The following is a 16,457-nucleotide window of genomic DNA, read 5'->3' on the forward strand; positions in this document are numbered from 1 at the left end:
ATTTCAGAATTATTTAATTTTAAAGATATTTTAAGTTTTCTCGGTGTTAACAGTCATGAACTGAGGTGGCCGCGGTGGTATGATGGTAAGGTCTCGGCTGGGGAGCCGCAGGGTTTCAGGTTCGATACCCGATTATACTGAAGAACCGTCGGGTCAGCAGGTCTGGCTCACGTGAAATCCGACGGGGCCGAACGCCCTCCCGCTTGTGTGGTATGGAAGCTTGGAGATGGGGTGCCAGCTCAGGTATCGTTCTTGTCATCTGAGTGCCGTTCAAAAGTAAGAGGTCCATCTCAAAAAAGCCCTAGTGTGGCTTTAAAACGCGGCGTTAATATAACTAAACTTAGACGAAGGCTAGTAATTAGTTTCGTTTCCGTTTTGGAGCAATTTTCCATTCTGAAAGTTAATAAATTAAAAATATTTTTTAATATAGATAAATTCATTATGTGAGCTCATTATCTTTCACTGCTTAGGCTTTTCTATTTATGTTCTTTCTGAGTTTTCATTAGTACCGAAAAATTTAGCTTTTCAAGATCTGAATTTATTTCAAGATCAATATTAGATTTTACACAAAGTTTTTTTTTTTTTTTTTTTTTTACTTAGAAACTTTGCATTTTATTGTTTCGTTGTTTCTTATACATTCTTCTGATGAATTACTAAGACTCATAATGTCCTGAAGAGTTGACGTACCAGTGAAAATCAAATTTTCTGCAGACTTTAGTGTGTCATTTCAAAATACAAATGCTTTAAATGCAGATGTTGCTAATAAAATTGAATATATCCGTATTATATTAAACTATGTTAATGTGGATATTGAAATTAAAATCAGTTTTGTATAAAATCATTCTGTTACATAAGCATATTGCCCCTCCTTTCACTCGTAACGCCCTCAAGCGGCATATGTGAAAAACTATCAGTCTTATTAAATCATCGATGTAGCAGCAACGCCGAAAGTCAAAGTTCAAAGGAACTCCCGAAAGTGAAAAAACAATAACATTTTTAAAATTCTAAAAAAGGTCCGTCATTAGTGTTGAACCTCTCTATCTACATTCAACGAAAAAAGAAAATCAATTAATTGTGCCGATTTAAAACTAATTATAAAAATTTGAAAATTTTATGTATAAATATAGTTATTATTGACATTATTAGTGTTTTGTAGAAATGTTTTTGAATAATGTTTGTAGAATAGTGTTTTGTATGTTCAAAACATTTATAATTATTCAAATGTACTTCAAAACATATAAATTATTAAGATCAGACAATGTGTTATCATAACCAGTGTTATTAATACTACACAAAAACATAATTATTTGAGTAAGGAAATATGTATTCAGTCATAGTGAAAAAGTATTTTTTGGTTATTCTAACATATAACATATTGAAAAATTAGAATTCTGCAAGCATTGTTAGTTTTTGTTTAATACCTTTACAAATTTTAAATGCATTTTTCTCAGACTTCTGCTTTTATTGATGCAAACATTTTCTTTCCTCCAAGGTTTTTTTTTTTTTTTTTTTTGTTAATTATAGGGTCTTGATATTTTCTAAAATACTTTAAGATATATGTACTATGAGAATTAGTATGAGACTTCTAATTATTTTTTTGAATGTCAAAGTTGATATTTTTATGATTTTTAGGGTTTGTTTCCAGTTTATCCAAAAAAAATGATTATTGAATGATTTGCAGGGAGTCAGATCTTTAATATCCATACTAATTTTTGTTAAAAATAGTCCAAATAAAAAATCAATTGAAATAATTTTTTAAATTTTAAAAATTTTCCAATTTTAATTTTTTTAAATATTAAAGTAACCGTCGCGCTTGTTAAACTGATTTTTCTGCTGAAATCAGTTTAATAATACAATCCGCAAAAAAGTCAATAATTACTTGCAATATTACTGTGAACGATGTTTTTTTTTTTTTTTTTTTTTTTTTTTTTTTTTTGAAAATTGGTACTATGTTGCCCTAATCCCGAATCTTAAAAGATAAGTATTAAAAATTTGTGATATAAAACAAAATAAAAAATATAGAATGTAAAGCAGTGACTATGTTGAAAATTCGATTCTTTGTGAAATTATCATTTTTTTTTTTTTTTCATTCAGTATTCTGAATAGTCTTCTTCAGCCATGTCATTTTTGCTTCTAATTCTTGGAGAAATTTCACAGTTTTTCATAATTCATGCATAATGATGCACGTTTTAATACTATTTTTTCAAATTCTTAATCTTAGTAGAATTTTTTTTACGAAAAAATTTATGAATGAAAATCTAATGCACATTTTTTCTTTCTTTTTTTTTTTAATTTGGTATAATAATTTCCCAGTTTGTTCTATTGCCCTGAACTAGAGAATAAAAAAACTACTGAATTCTAAACTACTAGTTTAGAATTATTCTTAATGCCTTAGAATTATTCCTAATGCTTATTTTAATGCCTTAAAAAGTCAAAATTCCGCGTCATTCATTGGTCGAACACTTAATAGTCAAAAGCTGAATAGAGAGTGCAGCTATTTTTTTAGTCCAGTAACTAAGTAATACATTTCTTAAGTTAACTGTAAGAATTTGAACAAATCATTTGATAAAGTTCTAAATTAGAATGTTTTAGTTTTGTTTAGAATGTTTAAAATCTCCTTTTTAGTAAAAAATAAGTCAATAAATAAAAGTAAAACTGTTTGGCTTTTCATTAGTATATTTCATAGACGTTTTTTCAGTTTATTTCATGCAAAATTTCAAAAATAGATTTATTTTAGAGAGTTTTTTTTTTTTTTTTTAAATCCTCTAAAACCGAATAAAATTGTCACATCTTTGTAAAAGATATAATTGATTGCTTTATTATCTGCGAAGGTGCTTTAACAACCAGGGAGGTCCTGAATGAGTCTAATTCTATGTAGGCAGCGGCTATCACTTTGACCATTTGACCACAAAGGCATAGTTGTTCGTGATGTTTTTGACCGCAAGGCTAGTTCCTTGACAACGCAGGTGGTCTGGAATTGTCCATTCAATGAACCTCGTTTCCAAAGGTTTTCACATGTGTTAAAAGAAAATTAAAAACAGATGGTTTCTTAAAAAGATTATGATAAAAATAGCGATAGTAAAAATATATAGCCTAAAGAAACTGGATCATTTATTTGAAATTACTGATTTTTAGATTTTCACATTTCTGGAACTCATTAACAGTTTATTTGTTATTTGTGTCCTTTCTAACAATATAGTGAGTAGATATTGACTCAAAATTTAGCATCAAATTTTACAGTCATTTTGTTATTTCTTATATATAAAATCTGGAAAGAGAAGCAATGATTCGAGGAAGTAAAGCAGATATCTATAAAATAACGGATTTCATACTTTAACGGTAACATATATAATTCTGCTGATTTAAAGTTTAGATTATTTTAAACTGTTTTGAGACTCAAATAATTATAAATTAACTATTATGTTGTGAACTGTAGGGGGAAAAGGAGGTAAATTAGAACAATTTAAAAAAAAAAAAAAACTCGAGATTTGTTTGTTTGTTTGCTTTTGCCTAAAAATCTCTTTAGAGCATTGAATGGATATCGAGCATTGAGATTTTGCTATTTATTGTTGCGACAAGATTATGTTTCCTCTTTTTAACTTATTCTTTTTTTAAGTAGATTGACCTTATTCGATTAAAATTTCCAAATAATTGTTTCGTTTAAAAAACGAGACTATTAAACTGAAATAGTGAGTAATATTATTAAAATCATAAACTTCCCTTCTTTTTAATCATCGATTATATTCCCTAGTATAGCCATTGCAAATAAGCTTTTATTGAACCATTAACAATTAATTGCCTTGTAATACACGTGCATTGAATAATTGTATTTTTAAAATTTATTACTTAATACCATTCATGAGGTTTCTAATTGCATACATAGATCTACATGCAATTATCTTTTCAAACATAAAGTGTTCTTTGGATTATAAACGGAATCAAATGGATATATTTTTTTCCTCCAAAAAAGAAAATTAATTTTCTAGATATTATAGACTAGATATTATACTAAATATTATAGAAAATTGCATATGTAAGTAGTTCAACCTTTTCTTCAAAATAAAAATAATAAAAAATCGTTAGTGTTAAAAACAGTAGTGCAAATATGGCCTCTTCAAATATTTAAAAAAAATCGGTTGAATTTTATTCTTTGCCAACTATTTTGCCGAGAATATTCAATGTGTCTTAAATTTCTTGTGCATAACTTGACATTCATGATTCTCGAAACCAACATATTTTTAAGCACGAAGTTGTAACAGTCATTAAAAGCAGTGCTATTTTATTAGGCCTCTTCTGTTTATTGTGTACGTGTACCATTCAAATGGAGTCGAGTCCTTTAATATTAAAGAATCAGTAAAAATTTAAGCTTCATAACAATATATTATCTAATTATACATTGTCTTTCGCTGTAATACAGTTTCATTTTCCTATTCCTCATGCAATCTGATGGAAAATGAACAGAATGAGTTTTCATTGGCTTTCAATAATGGAAAATCAAGTGATAAAATATTTGGTGAAATTATGAAAATGGTTTGAATTTTCATTGCAATCATAAAATAAAACATCAAAAATTCTGGAAAAAATTTTTCAAAATTGTTACAACTCCAAAAATTGATTGGTAAAGGGATTAGAATCACCAAGAAGATAAATTTTTGAATTTTAAAACGATATATGAAAATTATTTTTGTGACATAAAATTTTCTGAATATATCGTAGAAAAGTGCCAAAGTTCAATTTAGATGCAAGTCTAATTAAATATTATAATCGTTGGAAAATTTAAATTTTTTGGATATCAGACCTTTCTGAGTCCAAAAAACACATTTTAAGGATTATGTATGTTAGCGAACATGATAGTCTAAGGCAATTTGACCTGGATGGAGGAAATTTGGTATGTGGTCATTATTACAAATTTGCACATGTATATCAAATTTTGAGCAAAACTATATATCTGAAAGCAAAGAAATACGATAACTTCAAAGAACTAGATAAATAAACTTTGACATACAGATTTAATTTCTAATGTAATGGTCGATATCAAATTTTGAATCAAACTCATTAAAGGATCTACAGTCTCTCTTCCTATACTTTCGCATGTATGTAAACGCGATAGCTAAAAACGTAAAGACGAATGAAATATGTCAACTGTCTTAATATTCAGTTTGTATATTTGTATCGACCATAGAACTAAATCTATCAAAGAATTGGCAGTTTGCCGATCTGTGCGTTTTCATTCATAATGCCGCATTGAAAAGAGGCATTCGACTCTCCATGGCCGAATGGTCATAGCACTGATCTCATAATCAAGAGATTGTGCGTTCGAATCCCGCTAGAGACAATGCGATTCACAGTTTGTGTAAATATTTAATTCCTTGATTTTATGTTTCCCTTTATTTCATGTTCCAGAAGATTCTGGACATTTCTTTAGTTTACCAGACAAGTGTTCTGGACTTTTCTTACTGTCTCCAGAAAAGTATTCTGGAACTTTCCCTGCTAGTATAAAAGCAGAAGATTTGTCAGTCACTGTGTTCTCAGTTCAGAGTTGAATTAATAAATTGGTTTAGCTCTACTTCTTGTGTGTGTCATTGCGTTTCACACTAAAGAACCTACGTGACAATATAAAGACGATAACTCAAAAATGCAACTTAGATAAATGAAATTTGTCATCTTCTAACCGTGCCAAATGTGGTTTCAATTTGTAGAAAAAAAGGAGTTCGAATACATACATGGTTTTCTTCCCTATTCTACATAACATAAAATACTTAAGTCTGAAAATAGAAATCTGAATTCTGGTGGTGCCCAATTTTCATAATTTTTGTGAGGGGAGGGAGCCATTTTTACTAACTTGTATACAGGAAAGTTTTGGTGAGACCACCCAACTGATTTTCAATGGATATGATTTCTAATGGTAACTATCTTAAACTATTTTTAATGGCCCTACTGTTGATTTAAACGGAACGTTAATTTATAATTAACTGGTTAATCAAAAACGTTTTCCCTTATTCAAGATGAATGATAGCAATTAAATAATAACGATTTACATTTTCTTATCTAACGTGTATTTTATATAATTATTTTTGTGAAATGTTTTGTATGTTACTTCTTCTAACTGAAAATGTTTCTTTAATTCTCTCTCTCTATCTCTCTTTTTTTTTTTTTTTTTTTTTTTTGTCTATAACAGAAAATCTATCGATTCTGTTTGATTCGTTTGCAAAAAATAACACAGCTAAACAAGATAAAATAACTTGAATGAATCTTCATTATGTACACACACATCTTTGAAGAGATTACACTCGAGTCTCGAGTAACGTACAATTGCCAAAATGTGAACTTGGATATCGGATACTTTCCAAATAACAATCATCGTAGTTTTCCTCTTTTTCGTATGTCACTACAAGAATCAAGAGAATGATACCAGCTATCACTACAGCCGACATTACTCCAAGGATAATATATCCTTCAATAGTTTTTGTTATGGAGGCGAAGTCGTCTAATTGATTGTATCGTGCTCCAATGTAGCTCAGTGTTGCTATTGCTAGAAGCATCCAAGTAAGAATAACAGAAATTTTTAACCAATGGAGACGGCTACAAGATAATGAAGACCTTTGGTTTTCATCAACCCTGCAAAGGAAAAAAAATAATAATTGCGTATTTATTAGTTTAATATTATTTTCATTCATATTTCTTTGGCAAATTCTTTAGTAATTTTTCCATTAAGAAGCTTAGCAAATTTCAGGAAGAATGAAAAAAAAAGTTTTTTTTTTTTTTTTTAAATTAGAATCGAGTGAATCTGATACATAAAACTACAATCAAGTGAATATAGCCAGTAAATCTTTGAATTAAAATAGTTTGTAATTGTAGAGAATTAAGAATAATATCAAAGTTTCTGTAACAAAGTTAGTACTGTTCGACAACGGATTGTTAAACCTTTCGCACTTTTGCGCATGCGTTAGGATGGATTTAATTCGTCAAAAGATGAACGGAGGTGATGTTTACATTTGATAATGAAGTAAACTCGGACTACTCGCGGTTTTATGCGACGTAAACATTACAGATAATTAGTAATACAGAAGGAAAAAAGCATTATAGCACAGTAAAATATTTCAGAGTAATTTTCATTTAATGTAATGGGCAATTGCAGGGACAAAAGGTAATTGCAATTATGCAGTCGATAATTAATCGACTGCATTTTATAAATTATTGGTTTTCTATTATAAACTATACCTTAATTAATAATTTGTTATGCCAAATTGTGTCAAATTTCAACACTCTGTCAAATGAGAAATTATAATGCGCTAATTAATTTCAGTAGAAAAACAGCATTAGTATTTTTTCCTTAATACTTTCGAATAAAAATCTCAAACTATTATTTTTGCGTTGGTTGCACAAAACAAAAATTGAATCTATTCGTGTGAAGCAAAAAGACAATAAAAAAAACAAAGACTAACTTTAATCTTTTACCTTATAACACTGTTCCTTGTATCTGCAAGAATATCGATTTCAGACATTCTAGGCTGCAAACAAGACTTGCTACTGGCTGTATAAAAAATAAAATCAGCATTCGCTGGTTGAGGTGGTGCTCTATTTTTGTGGCAGCAACTGAAGATACTTCTCTTCTGCTCTGTAGGCATTGGCTTGGATAATCTTTTCGTAGGTCTGACAGGTCTGATGACGTTGTTCGATAAATTAATAATATCACCTAACGCATTGCGAGCTTCATAATTAAATTCAAAAGATAAATCAGGAGAGATAACACTCAACTTTTGACCTGAAAATTTGAAATAGTAATCAAAATATGCCTTCAAATTCAAATGCTTTATAAATACAGTGATAATAAAAGCAGTTACAGAATATATAATGATACAAAAATCATTTTTACACCATTTAAAAACATTAAATAATAATAATAAGCCTTTAAGAGATCCGAATTTTATTTCTGTACATTTTTAAAAAAAATATTTTGAAATATTATTTTACTGCAATCTTTTTAATTATTTTAGCTACGAGATTTAAACTCATCTGCGCTATGAAGACATTATACAAATTGCACCTGCATACGTGTATGTATGCTATCACTGCTAAATAATTAAAAATAAAGTTTGGGACAGTCTTTAACTATTAACCAATCAATAAATATTTTATGATGTTTCAGATTAGAAGTTTGACACCCCCCCCCCTCTTCATTCAGATCTGCTAAAAAAATTAACTGATTGATTTAAAGATAAGGATTCTGTATAAAAAATTTTTTTGCATATTTAAAATAACTTCCAATTTCGTCTCATTAAAGATAACAATTTTCTTACCTTTATTTATGTATGAAGTAAACAACAGAAAATAAAAGACGTTACTAATATGTAGAATTTATATGTTCGATCCTCACCACAAACAGACCACCTCTAAAAAAGAACGAAAGGCTTGTCAAACCAGTTTATTTACAATGTGGTGGGGAGGGGTTAAATCTTGAGGTTGCTAACTGACCCATCATGTATGTACATGTCAACAAAACAAGGACACCGTGTTATATCTCCCGTTTCTTGCAGCAGGTGGTCCTTTCCGGTTTTCCTGGAACTTAATTTGAGTCATTCTAGATCTATCTAAGTCTGGAATTCATTTCATAGGACTTACAGAGGAATCTTATGTTATTAAAAATATAAAGGCAATTTAGAAGTTATGATAAATATCAGATCTTGCTCAAAAAAGTATGGATAGTAGAAATTATCTTTCATTATATCTAAGAAAAAGATTTCACAAAGTGTTTGTCCAGAAATACAAAAGAATGTTAATCAGTTTTTTAAAAAAAATTATCTGTGAATATATCTAGAGAAAAACCAAGCAATTTAAGACAAATATGCAATGGGGGAGGCTAGGCTGGATAACTTAATCTTATCTTATATCTTGTTAAACACTAAGATTTCTTTTATCTCATTCAATGCTTATACGTATTCACACATTCTCCAGTACTTTATCTTAGTTGCATTTTTTTTAAACTATGCTCATACATGGTTAAAAATTTTATCGTGATGCCAAAAGAAAGAACAGGTTATGTAGATTCTGAGTCTTGAAATATTTTATGTTTTACAACAATCATAAAAGAAATGGACGAAAAAAAAATATCATTATTCATCAAAAACAACAGGAAGTAAAGGAAGGAAGTTTCTCAAATCCTTCGCATACAGTGAAATATCTGACGCGCATCAGGTTACTGATAGGAAAATATTAAGTAATTATAGGAAAATATTAAGTAATTCATCAAAAACCTCATTAAAGTGCCTCAATATTTCGATTGTCCGGTGTAATACTATAGAAATTAAAATAATAATAAACATCCGAAATAGGATGTATTTTCTAAATGGGTAGTTAAATAAGTTCGTAGATCAAGAGGTGAAAAATTATGCAAAAAAATACTTATTTGCATAAATGAAAACCTTATATTATAACTATAATAGATAAAGTATCTGTTCCTTATATCACTAATTAATTAAGAGCAACACATTCCTGATACTTTTCACAGCACTGATATATACACACTTGTTAACCGAAATGGTGGAGTTTGAGGAGCAGAAGCCACCCTTGTCATACTGCGCCATGTTAACCGCAGGAAATTTCTTAATAAGTAAGAAATGTTGTAATAGTACTCACGTGCTTCCATGGTGAGTCAGTGTTCCAACAAAACAAAAAATGACGAAATCACAGAAAAATATTAAACGCTTTTAAAAAAATACTTTTTTGTACGAGTTTTAATACATTCTAAAGCTTAGTTACAGAGCACATAAGAGCCGTCGATGAAGAACAAACGCGAATGACAGTTGCTTCACTAAATACCCACAGGAAACAAGTCGCCAGACCAATACAAATTGTCCTGCTCAAACTTGGTGGATTGATGATAATACGACCTGCACCCGATAAGATACCCCAAAGTGCCCTTTGAACAAAGACATGACCACTGCTGGTTAACGACTTAGGGCGAGATAGGGGAGGGGATTCTGTTTACAATGGGTCAATTTGAGTAGTATTTTCTTTCTTCATTTTCAGAGAACCGGATTAGGAACACATGTGTCCCTCCAGATGTTTCAACCACAGAGGTAGTGATCAATCCGTTTTGACTATCAATGCCTTTTCTAAGCTTTCATTATCAATATTTTACAAGTGACTTTTCATAAACTTTTGTTCAAAATCTAAATGAATGTATAATTGATTTTCTTAGTAGAATAATACAATTGCTTTTACTGAAACCTTTCGAGTAGTGATATGCTCTTGAATACTTTCTTCTTCGGTCATTATCAAACCGTTCATTTTTGTAATGAGTTCTATAGAATTCTAAGCTTTTAACTGATAAAATTTCGAGTTATCAGTTACAATAATCTCTTAATATATTTGGTGACATTATCAATACAACCGTTGATTGATGGCTTGGTTATGACTTTTACTAGTAAATGTTGTTAATTGAATTGATCAGCAAATGTATTTTCAATACATTTTTTGGAACCATCAAAAATGTTTTATTGTGATTTTGTAGAGATAATTACATTTTATATCGTCTATAAAGATGCGTAATTTGTTACCTAGTTTTAATGGCATATTGAAGCGATATATCTATACTTATAATAAAGCTCAATGTGTGTGTGTGTGTGTGTGTGTTGGCGCTCTACAGGTCAGGTCATTTGACATACAGCTATCAAATTTGGTACATGTATACCTTAGAGGTCGGGAATGTGCACCTGGGGTCCCTTTTTTTGAAATTTTAATTAGAATTTTAATTATTAGTTAAAAACTAACTTTCCCGCCAAAAAAATCTTCCATTTTCTTCACCGCCAACTTTCAGTTATTTTTTTCTCCCAACAGAATTGAGGCTAGGGTTAACATATTTCGGCGGATTATTTCAAACGATTCTGTTTATTTTCTTAATGTTTTATGCATTTAAAATGAAACATTGTTAATTAATCCATGTTTCACATTCATTCTGAAGTACTTTTGAATTAAAATAACACAGAATAAAGGAAATTAAAAATGTATAATCTGCATAGCGTTACCCCAACTGGCGTAGAAAAATTCACGCACTTGCGTTAACGTAACTGGCGAAGAAAATTCACGCATGCGCATTGTTTTCTGACTGTTGACATGGCAACCAACGGATGATTTAAATTATTTTTAGGTTAGTTGCATGCTTTTTTAAGTAAATTGTATTTATGTTAGTTATATATTTTTTGTATATGCTTATAGTTTTAAGGACATCGTTTTTTAAGTATTTTTTTAAACCTGTTTTCGACCGATTATTTTAAACGATTCATTTTATTTTTTTAGTGTTTGATGCATTTAAAATTAAACATTGTTAATGAATCGATCTGTTCATGATGAATCTGAGAAATTTTTGTTGACAAATTCTTGAGATATTACATAAATTAAGAAAGATATTCTTTAGTGCCCATAAAGTCTAAACGCTCAGTGACTCTATTATCAGTAATCATAGTATTAAAAAAATGCTTTGTTTCAGTAAAAAATATTATTATATTAATTGCAGATTAATCATTTACACTTTAATTTAAAGCATAATTTCTACGAGGTAACAGAAAATGAGAGAGATACATATCAGGCTATGACTGAAGGCCCTTATAATATTATGAGTAAATTATATGACTATAAAAATTTGAAGTTTTAAAATATTTTGATGAAGAATCTATTAAAGTTGGAATTGCGTAAAATATTTAATGGTACGACCGGAGTTTAACCTCCTGCTTGGAGCAATTTTTAAAAGTCGCCAACAACGACCTTGCCAAATGTTCAAAAGCAAAGGAGCAGATGTTCAATTATAGTGCATAATAAAGATTGCCAGCTTTGGAGCGTTATCGCAACTTGGCGAAGAAGGGGGTTAAACTCCGGTTCAACCTATTTAATTATTAAAATTTAAACGAACATTAAGATTGGCGAACCAGCTGGTCGTCAAAGGCGGCTAGTTATAAATAAATCAAGAGATTAAGAGAGGCAGAGACATGAGACATCGGAATTACCATACCAAAATAGTATGGAATGAGATAAGGAAAGCACAAACTCTGAGAGCAAAAATTAATGAATCGCAGAGTAAAATTACTAAAAATGAATTTCTTATGTATGGCAATTATTATTAGCAAATTTAATTTCAAATTCTTGTTCTTTAAATTGTTAATATCCTTATTGTTTCAAATATTCATTATGTAATTTACTATTACGTAATTATTCATTACTTTCATTCTCTATTTCATTTTTAAAAAAAACACCGTTCTACATATTACCCAATCAATGAAAATTCTGAATTTTATATTCTTAAAATTTAACTTGAAGTAAAAGAAAACTGAAAGAAATTTTCTATTCAATTTTGCATTATTTGTGTAAGTAGTAAAGTGTCTTTAATAATGCAGGGAATTTTAAACTTTGCAACTCAGGAAAAAAAGCACTATAATGATTATTTTCAACCCCAAAGCCCCCCCCCCAAAAAAAAACTATTTGTTTTTTAAAAAAAGTATAAGTTATAATAAATATTAAAACCACAATTTAATTAATACAGCAAGCAGTAGAAATATCAATGCTTTAATTATTTTCTTCTTTGTAGTCTTTAATTTATAATTTATTAGTATAAATATTATGAAATCTTGAAATCAATTTCTCTTGAACAGTCTGCTAATTGACACCCTCCTTGTGGAATCACATTTAATTATCTAATCATTAATAAATTATAATTAGGTTCTGAAACTATTAAGTTATTATTATGTCATTGAAAACAGAAAAATCTATAAAATTACAAAACACCAGCACTTCAGGAAATAAATGAAAAGTCGGTGACAAATTTCAATCTTTATAAACTAGGAACAAGTCAAGTTAAATAAAAATATGAGTAAAATCATTTTTTTATTATTTAATCTATATAACCAGCATAACTTAAATTCATTAATTTTTTTATTTTCTATTTATTTATTATTTACAGTACAGAAGTCTTGGTCTTTGTTTTAAAATTCTATTATCTTCCGAAACAAATTCTTTTTGTAATCATTTCAAAGAACCACTGAAATTCAAGGCCGATTTATTAATTAGGCAATGTCTAAGGTCCCAATGGCTTTAAGAAGTCCCAAACCCTCCAGATTTTTGAAATTATTAATGATTTTGAAAATTATCAATGCTTTCATTGAACTATAGAAAGGCGAATTGATTCAAATTAAAATCAGGTATTGTTTAAATTAGTTTTGGAACATTATTCTAGTAATATTCTTAATTTATTGTCATTTCCAAGTTTTATATTATGTTATTTTATAAATCAACTAATTTAATTAAATTTTTAAAAAATGTCATATAAAAATATAATTTTTAAAATATATATAAATATTAATTGAATAGTGAGAAAGAGATCGAATAGTTTGCTTTAATCTCCTAATATACACAAAATAGAATTTTAGATAGTTAAAAAATATATATAATTAGTTTGCACTTATTTAATTTCGTACTTCTAGAAATAACGATTTTAATGGCGAATATTGTAAAGCCATTTATAATTAGATTATCAGAATATGCTTGTAAGCAGCAGTAAAACTCGAATCCAAAAAGCTCCATAATTCCTCTATAAATCAAATCACTCAATGTTTTAAAGAAAATACCGAGCAAAGTCATGGTATACATTTCAAAATAATTTTTCTTCCATGTTATATATTTATAAATAACTGTAATAATAATTAAAACAAAGTAAGTTTATTGATGGTACATAAACATAATTTAAAATATAAGTTAATTTTATTTAAAGCTGATTTTAGTTTTTTCTAGAATTTCTTGTGAACATACTAAATTCTCTAGCAACCGTCTTTCAAAATGAGGTTTTGTCTTATGGATAAGAGGAATTTTATAGGAATTTCAAATGATAGTTTCAATTTGATACTCTTTCTTATCAATAATATATTTCATTTATGAAAACTCCAATTTCGTAAATACAGTGGGTATTATTTTATTTATTCTAATGTGAAAAAAAAATTTTTTTTTTACTATCCGTAAGGCATTAACGGTCTAGTAGTGGCCTCAACACTACTAAATTATACGTTTTATCCATTAACTTTGATTATATTTTTAAATGCATATCGTCTTATAAAGTGGAGCTTTATAAGAGATAGCGGTGGCTAGAGAGACTTCACAAAGTAATTAATATGCATAAGAGAAATTCTTTGCAATAAAAATTTTAACGAGTTAGTAATAAATCTAATATTTTGTGAAAAAGATACTGAGATTCTCCTTGAAATATCTCATCAATCATTCATGTAATTTTCTGCTATAAGCAATGATTTATCTCATGAATCTTAGAGGTAAAATGAAAATCTGTAATCAACTCATTTCAGTAAATAAAATAAAAATGCTGATTATTGTTCGTTCTCGGATTCGAATACCCTCAACACTTTTATGCATGCGTCAAGATGCGTTTATTTAGTCAAAATAGGGGTAAAAGGAGGAGATGTTTACATTTCAATTTTTATTTAATGAAAGGGGTCAAAATATTAAATGGACGATTTCTGTTCTTAAAATGTAGTAATTCACATTTTTTACAAAATAGTAATAATCTTTATGTTGAAACACTTCTTTTTTTATTTGTTATTGAATTCTTTTGATAATATTTTGAGATTAACAACGGTAGATAATCTCGATAACATTTACTGATATATAAAATATTCTTCAGTCCACTCTTGAAAGCCTATGTGCCATTTTAACAATCAATACGCAATTTTGAGTTAAAATAAGATAGTACAGTTAGAAATGACTCAATCCTCACATATACACAGAGAAAAAAAAAAAGAAAAGAAACTGAACGAAAAAGTATCTAATGGTGCAATGATCAAGATCAACGATTGAGGAGGAATTTTAGAAATGACTCATCCTTCCTGCCAATAGAAATGGTGACCTTCGAAAACGGACATGAAATTTTCTCAAAATGATAACCTCAAGTCAAATGAATGACTCACCTTTAATTATTTTATCATTTTTGAAGGATATTCATTGACCTATTTGGATATTTTATTTTAGCTTTTCATTATTAATCTCTTTGAATTAATTTGCTTTGTTTTATATTAGTAAAAGTGGAATTTTGTAATCTATTTTGCAAACAGATTTTGCCGTACTATATTTCTGAAGTTCTTAACCGTTTTGTGTCCCCAATTGCAATATAATATTTTGATATTTTTCAGTACTTAATTATCAATTAGTTGAATAATTTCATTTACTTTTCATTGAATATGAGAGGCAACATTAGGTAAGCAATCTGAGAAAAGTTAATAGCAGGATTCCATTATAATCCTAATAATGAATTACATTAAAGATTAAAACACATAAAGTAATGAAAATAAAGAAAAAAAATTAAATAAATTTTTATTTGAGAACAAAAATATAAAAAATTTATTTTATCATAAACTTTGAAGCCGAAGCAAAAATCATAAACGCAGGAGACTAAAAACATAACAATAAGGAAATTTAGCGATCATCATTGTCTGAATAAATGGAGATTCTTACACATTTATTGAAAATTAAAATACATTATGAAAGTGATTGAAATTCAAGTTCATTTCAAATATTTATATTAAGGTCTTACAGTTTTAAGATGTTTGCTTCGTTTTCCAGATTTTTGATTAAAAAGCGTGTGCACATAAAACCTGAATACCAGACAATTCTGTTTTTAGAACTAGCATTCATTTCAGTAAAAAAAGCTTTTGTATTAATTGAAATTTAGTCACTTCAGCTTTAAATTGAAGTTCATATTTTATGACAGTTCACAAAAAGTTACATAGTACTACAATAAACAAAGCGGCGTAAGGCTTTTATAATAGTGTGAGTTATATGATTATCGAAATTTGAAGCTTACAAATACCTTGCTGAAGCAACTATTAAGAGTTCAAGTTATATAAAATATCTAATTTAAAATTTTAGCGAGCATTAATACTGCGAACCAGCTATTCACCAAAGGCGGTAGTATGACAATAAAAGCTTTCTTTTTAGTGTAAATCTTTATTGACGTTTTCTCCCTCTTAAGGCATGTTCCCAATTTTCTCCATTGTCATTTGTTCAATTTATCCAACTTTTATGGACTTTTTCAATAGATATAGTAAAATATTCTGACACCCAAAATATTCGGTGTCAAAACAATAAAGGCATCCGGCAAGATGACCAAAAAAGACATTCGGTGCAAGTCAAAAAAATTTGGAAACTAACTTTAAAAAAGGTGTTAAAATAATCTATTTTTGCATTGATATAAATGAACATTCTTATAATTTCTATTTAATTTTAAGAAGAGTGAAGATCTTACTGCGCAATTTTTGTAATATGAAATGGTATCGTTTATTTAATTATTTAGCAACTGCAACTAAATAGAAATTTGGTATGCGGTCTTGACACTAAAATTTTAGATGTATATCACTGAGCAAAGAGAAAAATGCATACTCTTTCATTCTCTTAGCTTTCGATCTTAA

General features: G+C 28.5%; 1 protein-coding gene across 2 annotated transcripts; it reads right to left on the reverse strand.

Annotated features, from left to right (window-relative positions):
• Positions 1 to 6,274: 6,274 nt before the first annotated feature.
• Positions 6,275 to 9,860, reverse strand: LOC129980658 (uncharacterized). 2 transcript variants are annotated; one of them, XM_056091048.1, is made up of 3 exons: positions 9,637 to 9,860; positions 7,459 to 7,765; positions 6,275 to 6,618 (listed from the first exon to the last, which is right to left on the reverse strand). In XM_056091048.1, exons 1-3 carry the CDS (start codon positions 9,644 to 9,646, stop codon positions 6,285 to 6,287), a joined length of 651 nt encoding a protein of 216 aa, XP_055947023.1. In that variant the 5' UTR covers positions 9,647 to 9,860; the 3' UTR covers positions 6,275 to 6,284. The 2 variants fall into 2 exon arrangements, with proteins under 2 accessions (XP_055947023.1, XP_055947017.1); XM_056091042.1 differs by lacking the exon at positions 9,637 to 9,860 and adding an exon at positions 9,526 to 9,576.
• Between the last annotated feature and the right edge of the window lie 6,597 nt (positions 9,861 to 16,457).

Source organism: Argiope bruennichi, chromosome 1 (assembly GCF_947563725.1).
Source record: "Argiope bruennichi chromosome 1, qqArgBrue1.1, whole genome shotgun sequence".
Taxonomy (NCBI): Eukaryota; Metazoa; Arthropoda; class Arachnida; order Araneae; family Araneidae; genus Argiope; species Argiope bruennichi.

Coding starts and splice junctions, on each gene's coding strand:
- LOC129980658 (XM_056091042.1), bottom strand. CDS start 9,574: ATGACAAGGGTGGCTTCTGCTCCTCAAACTCCACCATTTCGGTTAACA. Junction 7,766..9,525: donor TCCACCATTTCGGTTAACAA/GTGTGTATATAT, acceptor TCAAATTTTCAG/GTCAAAAGTTGAGTGTTATC. Junction 6,619..7,458: donor ACAAGGAACAGTGTTATAAG/GTAAAAGATTAA, acceptor TTTCCTTTGCAG/GGTTGATGAAAACCAAAGGT.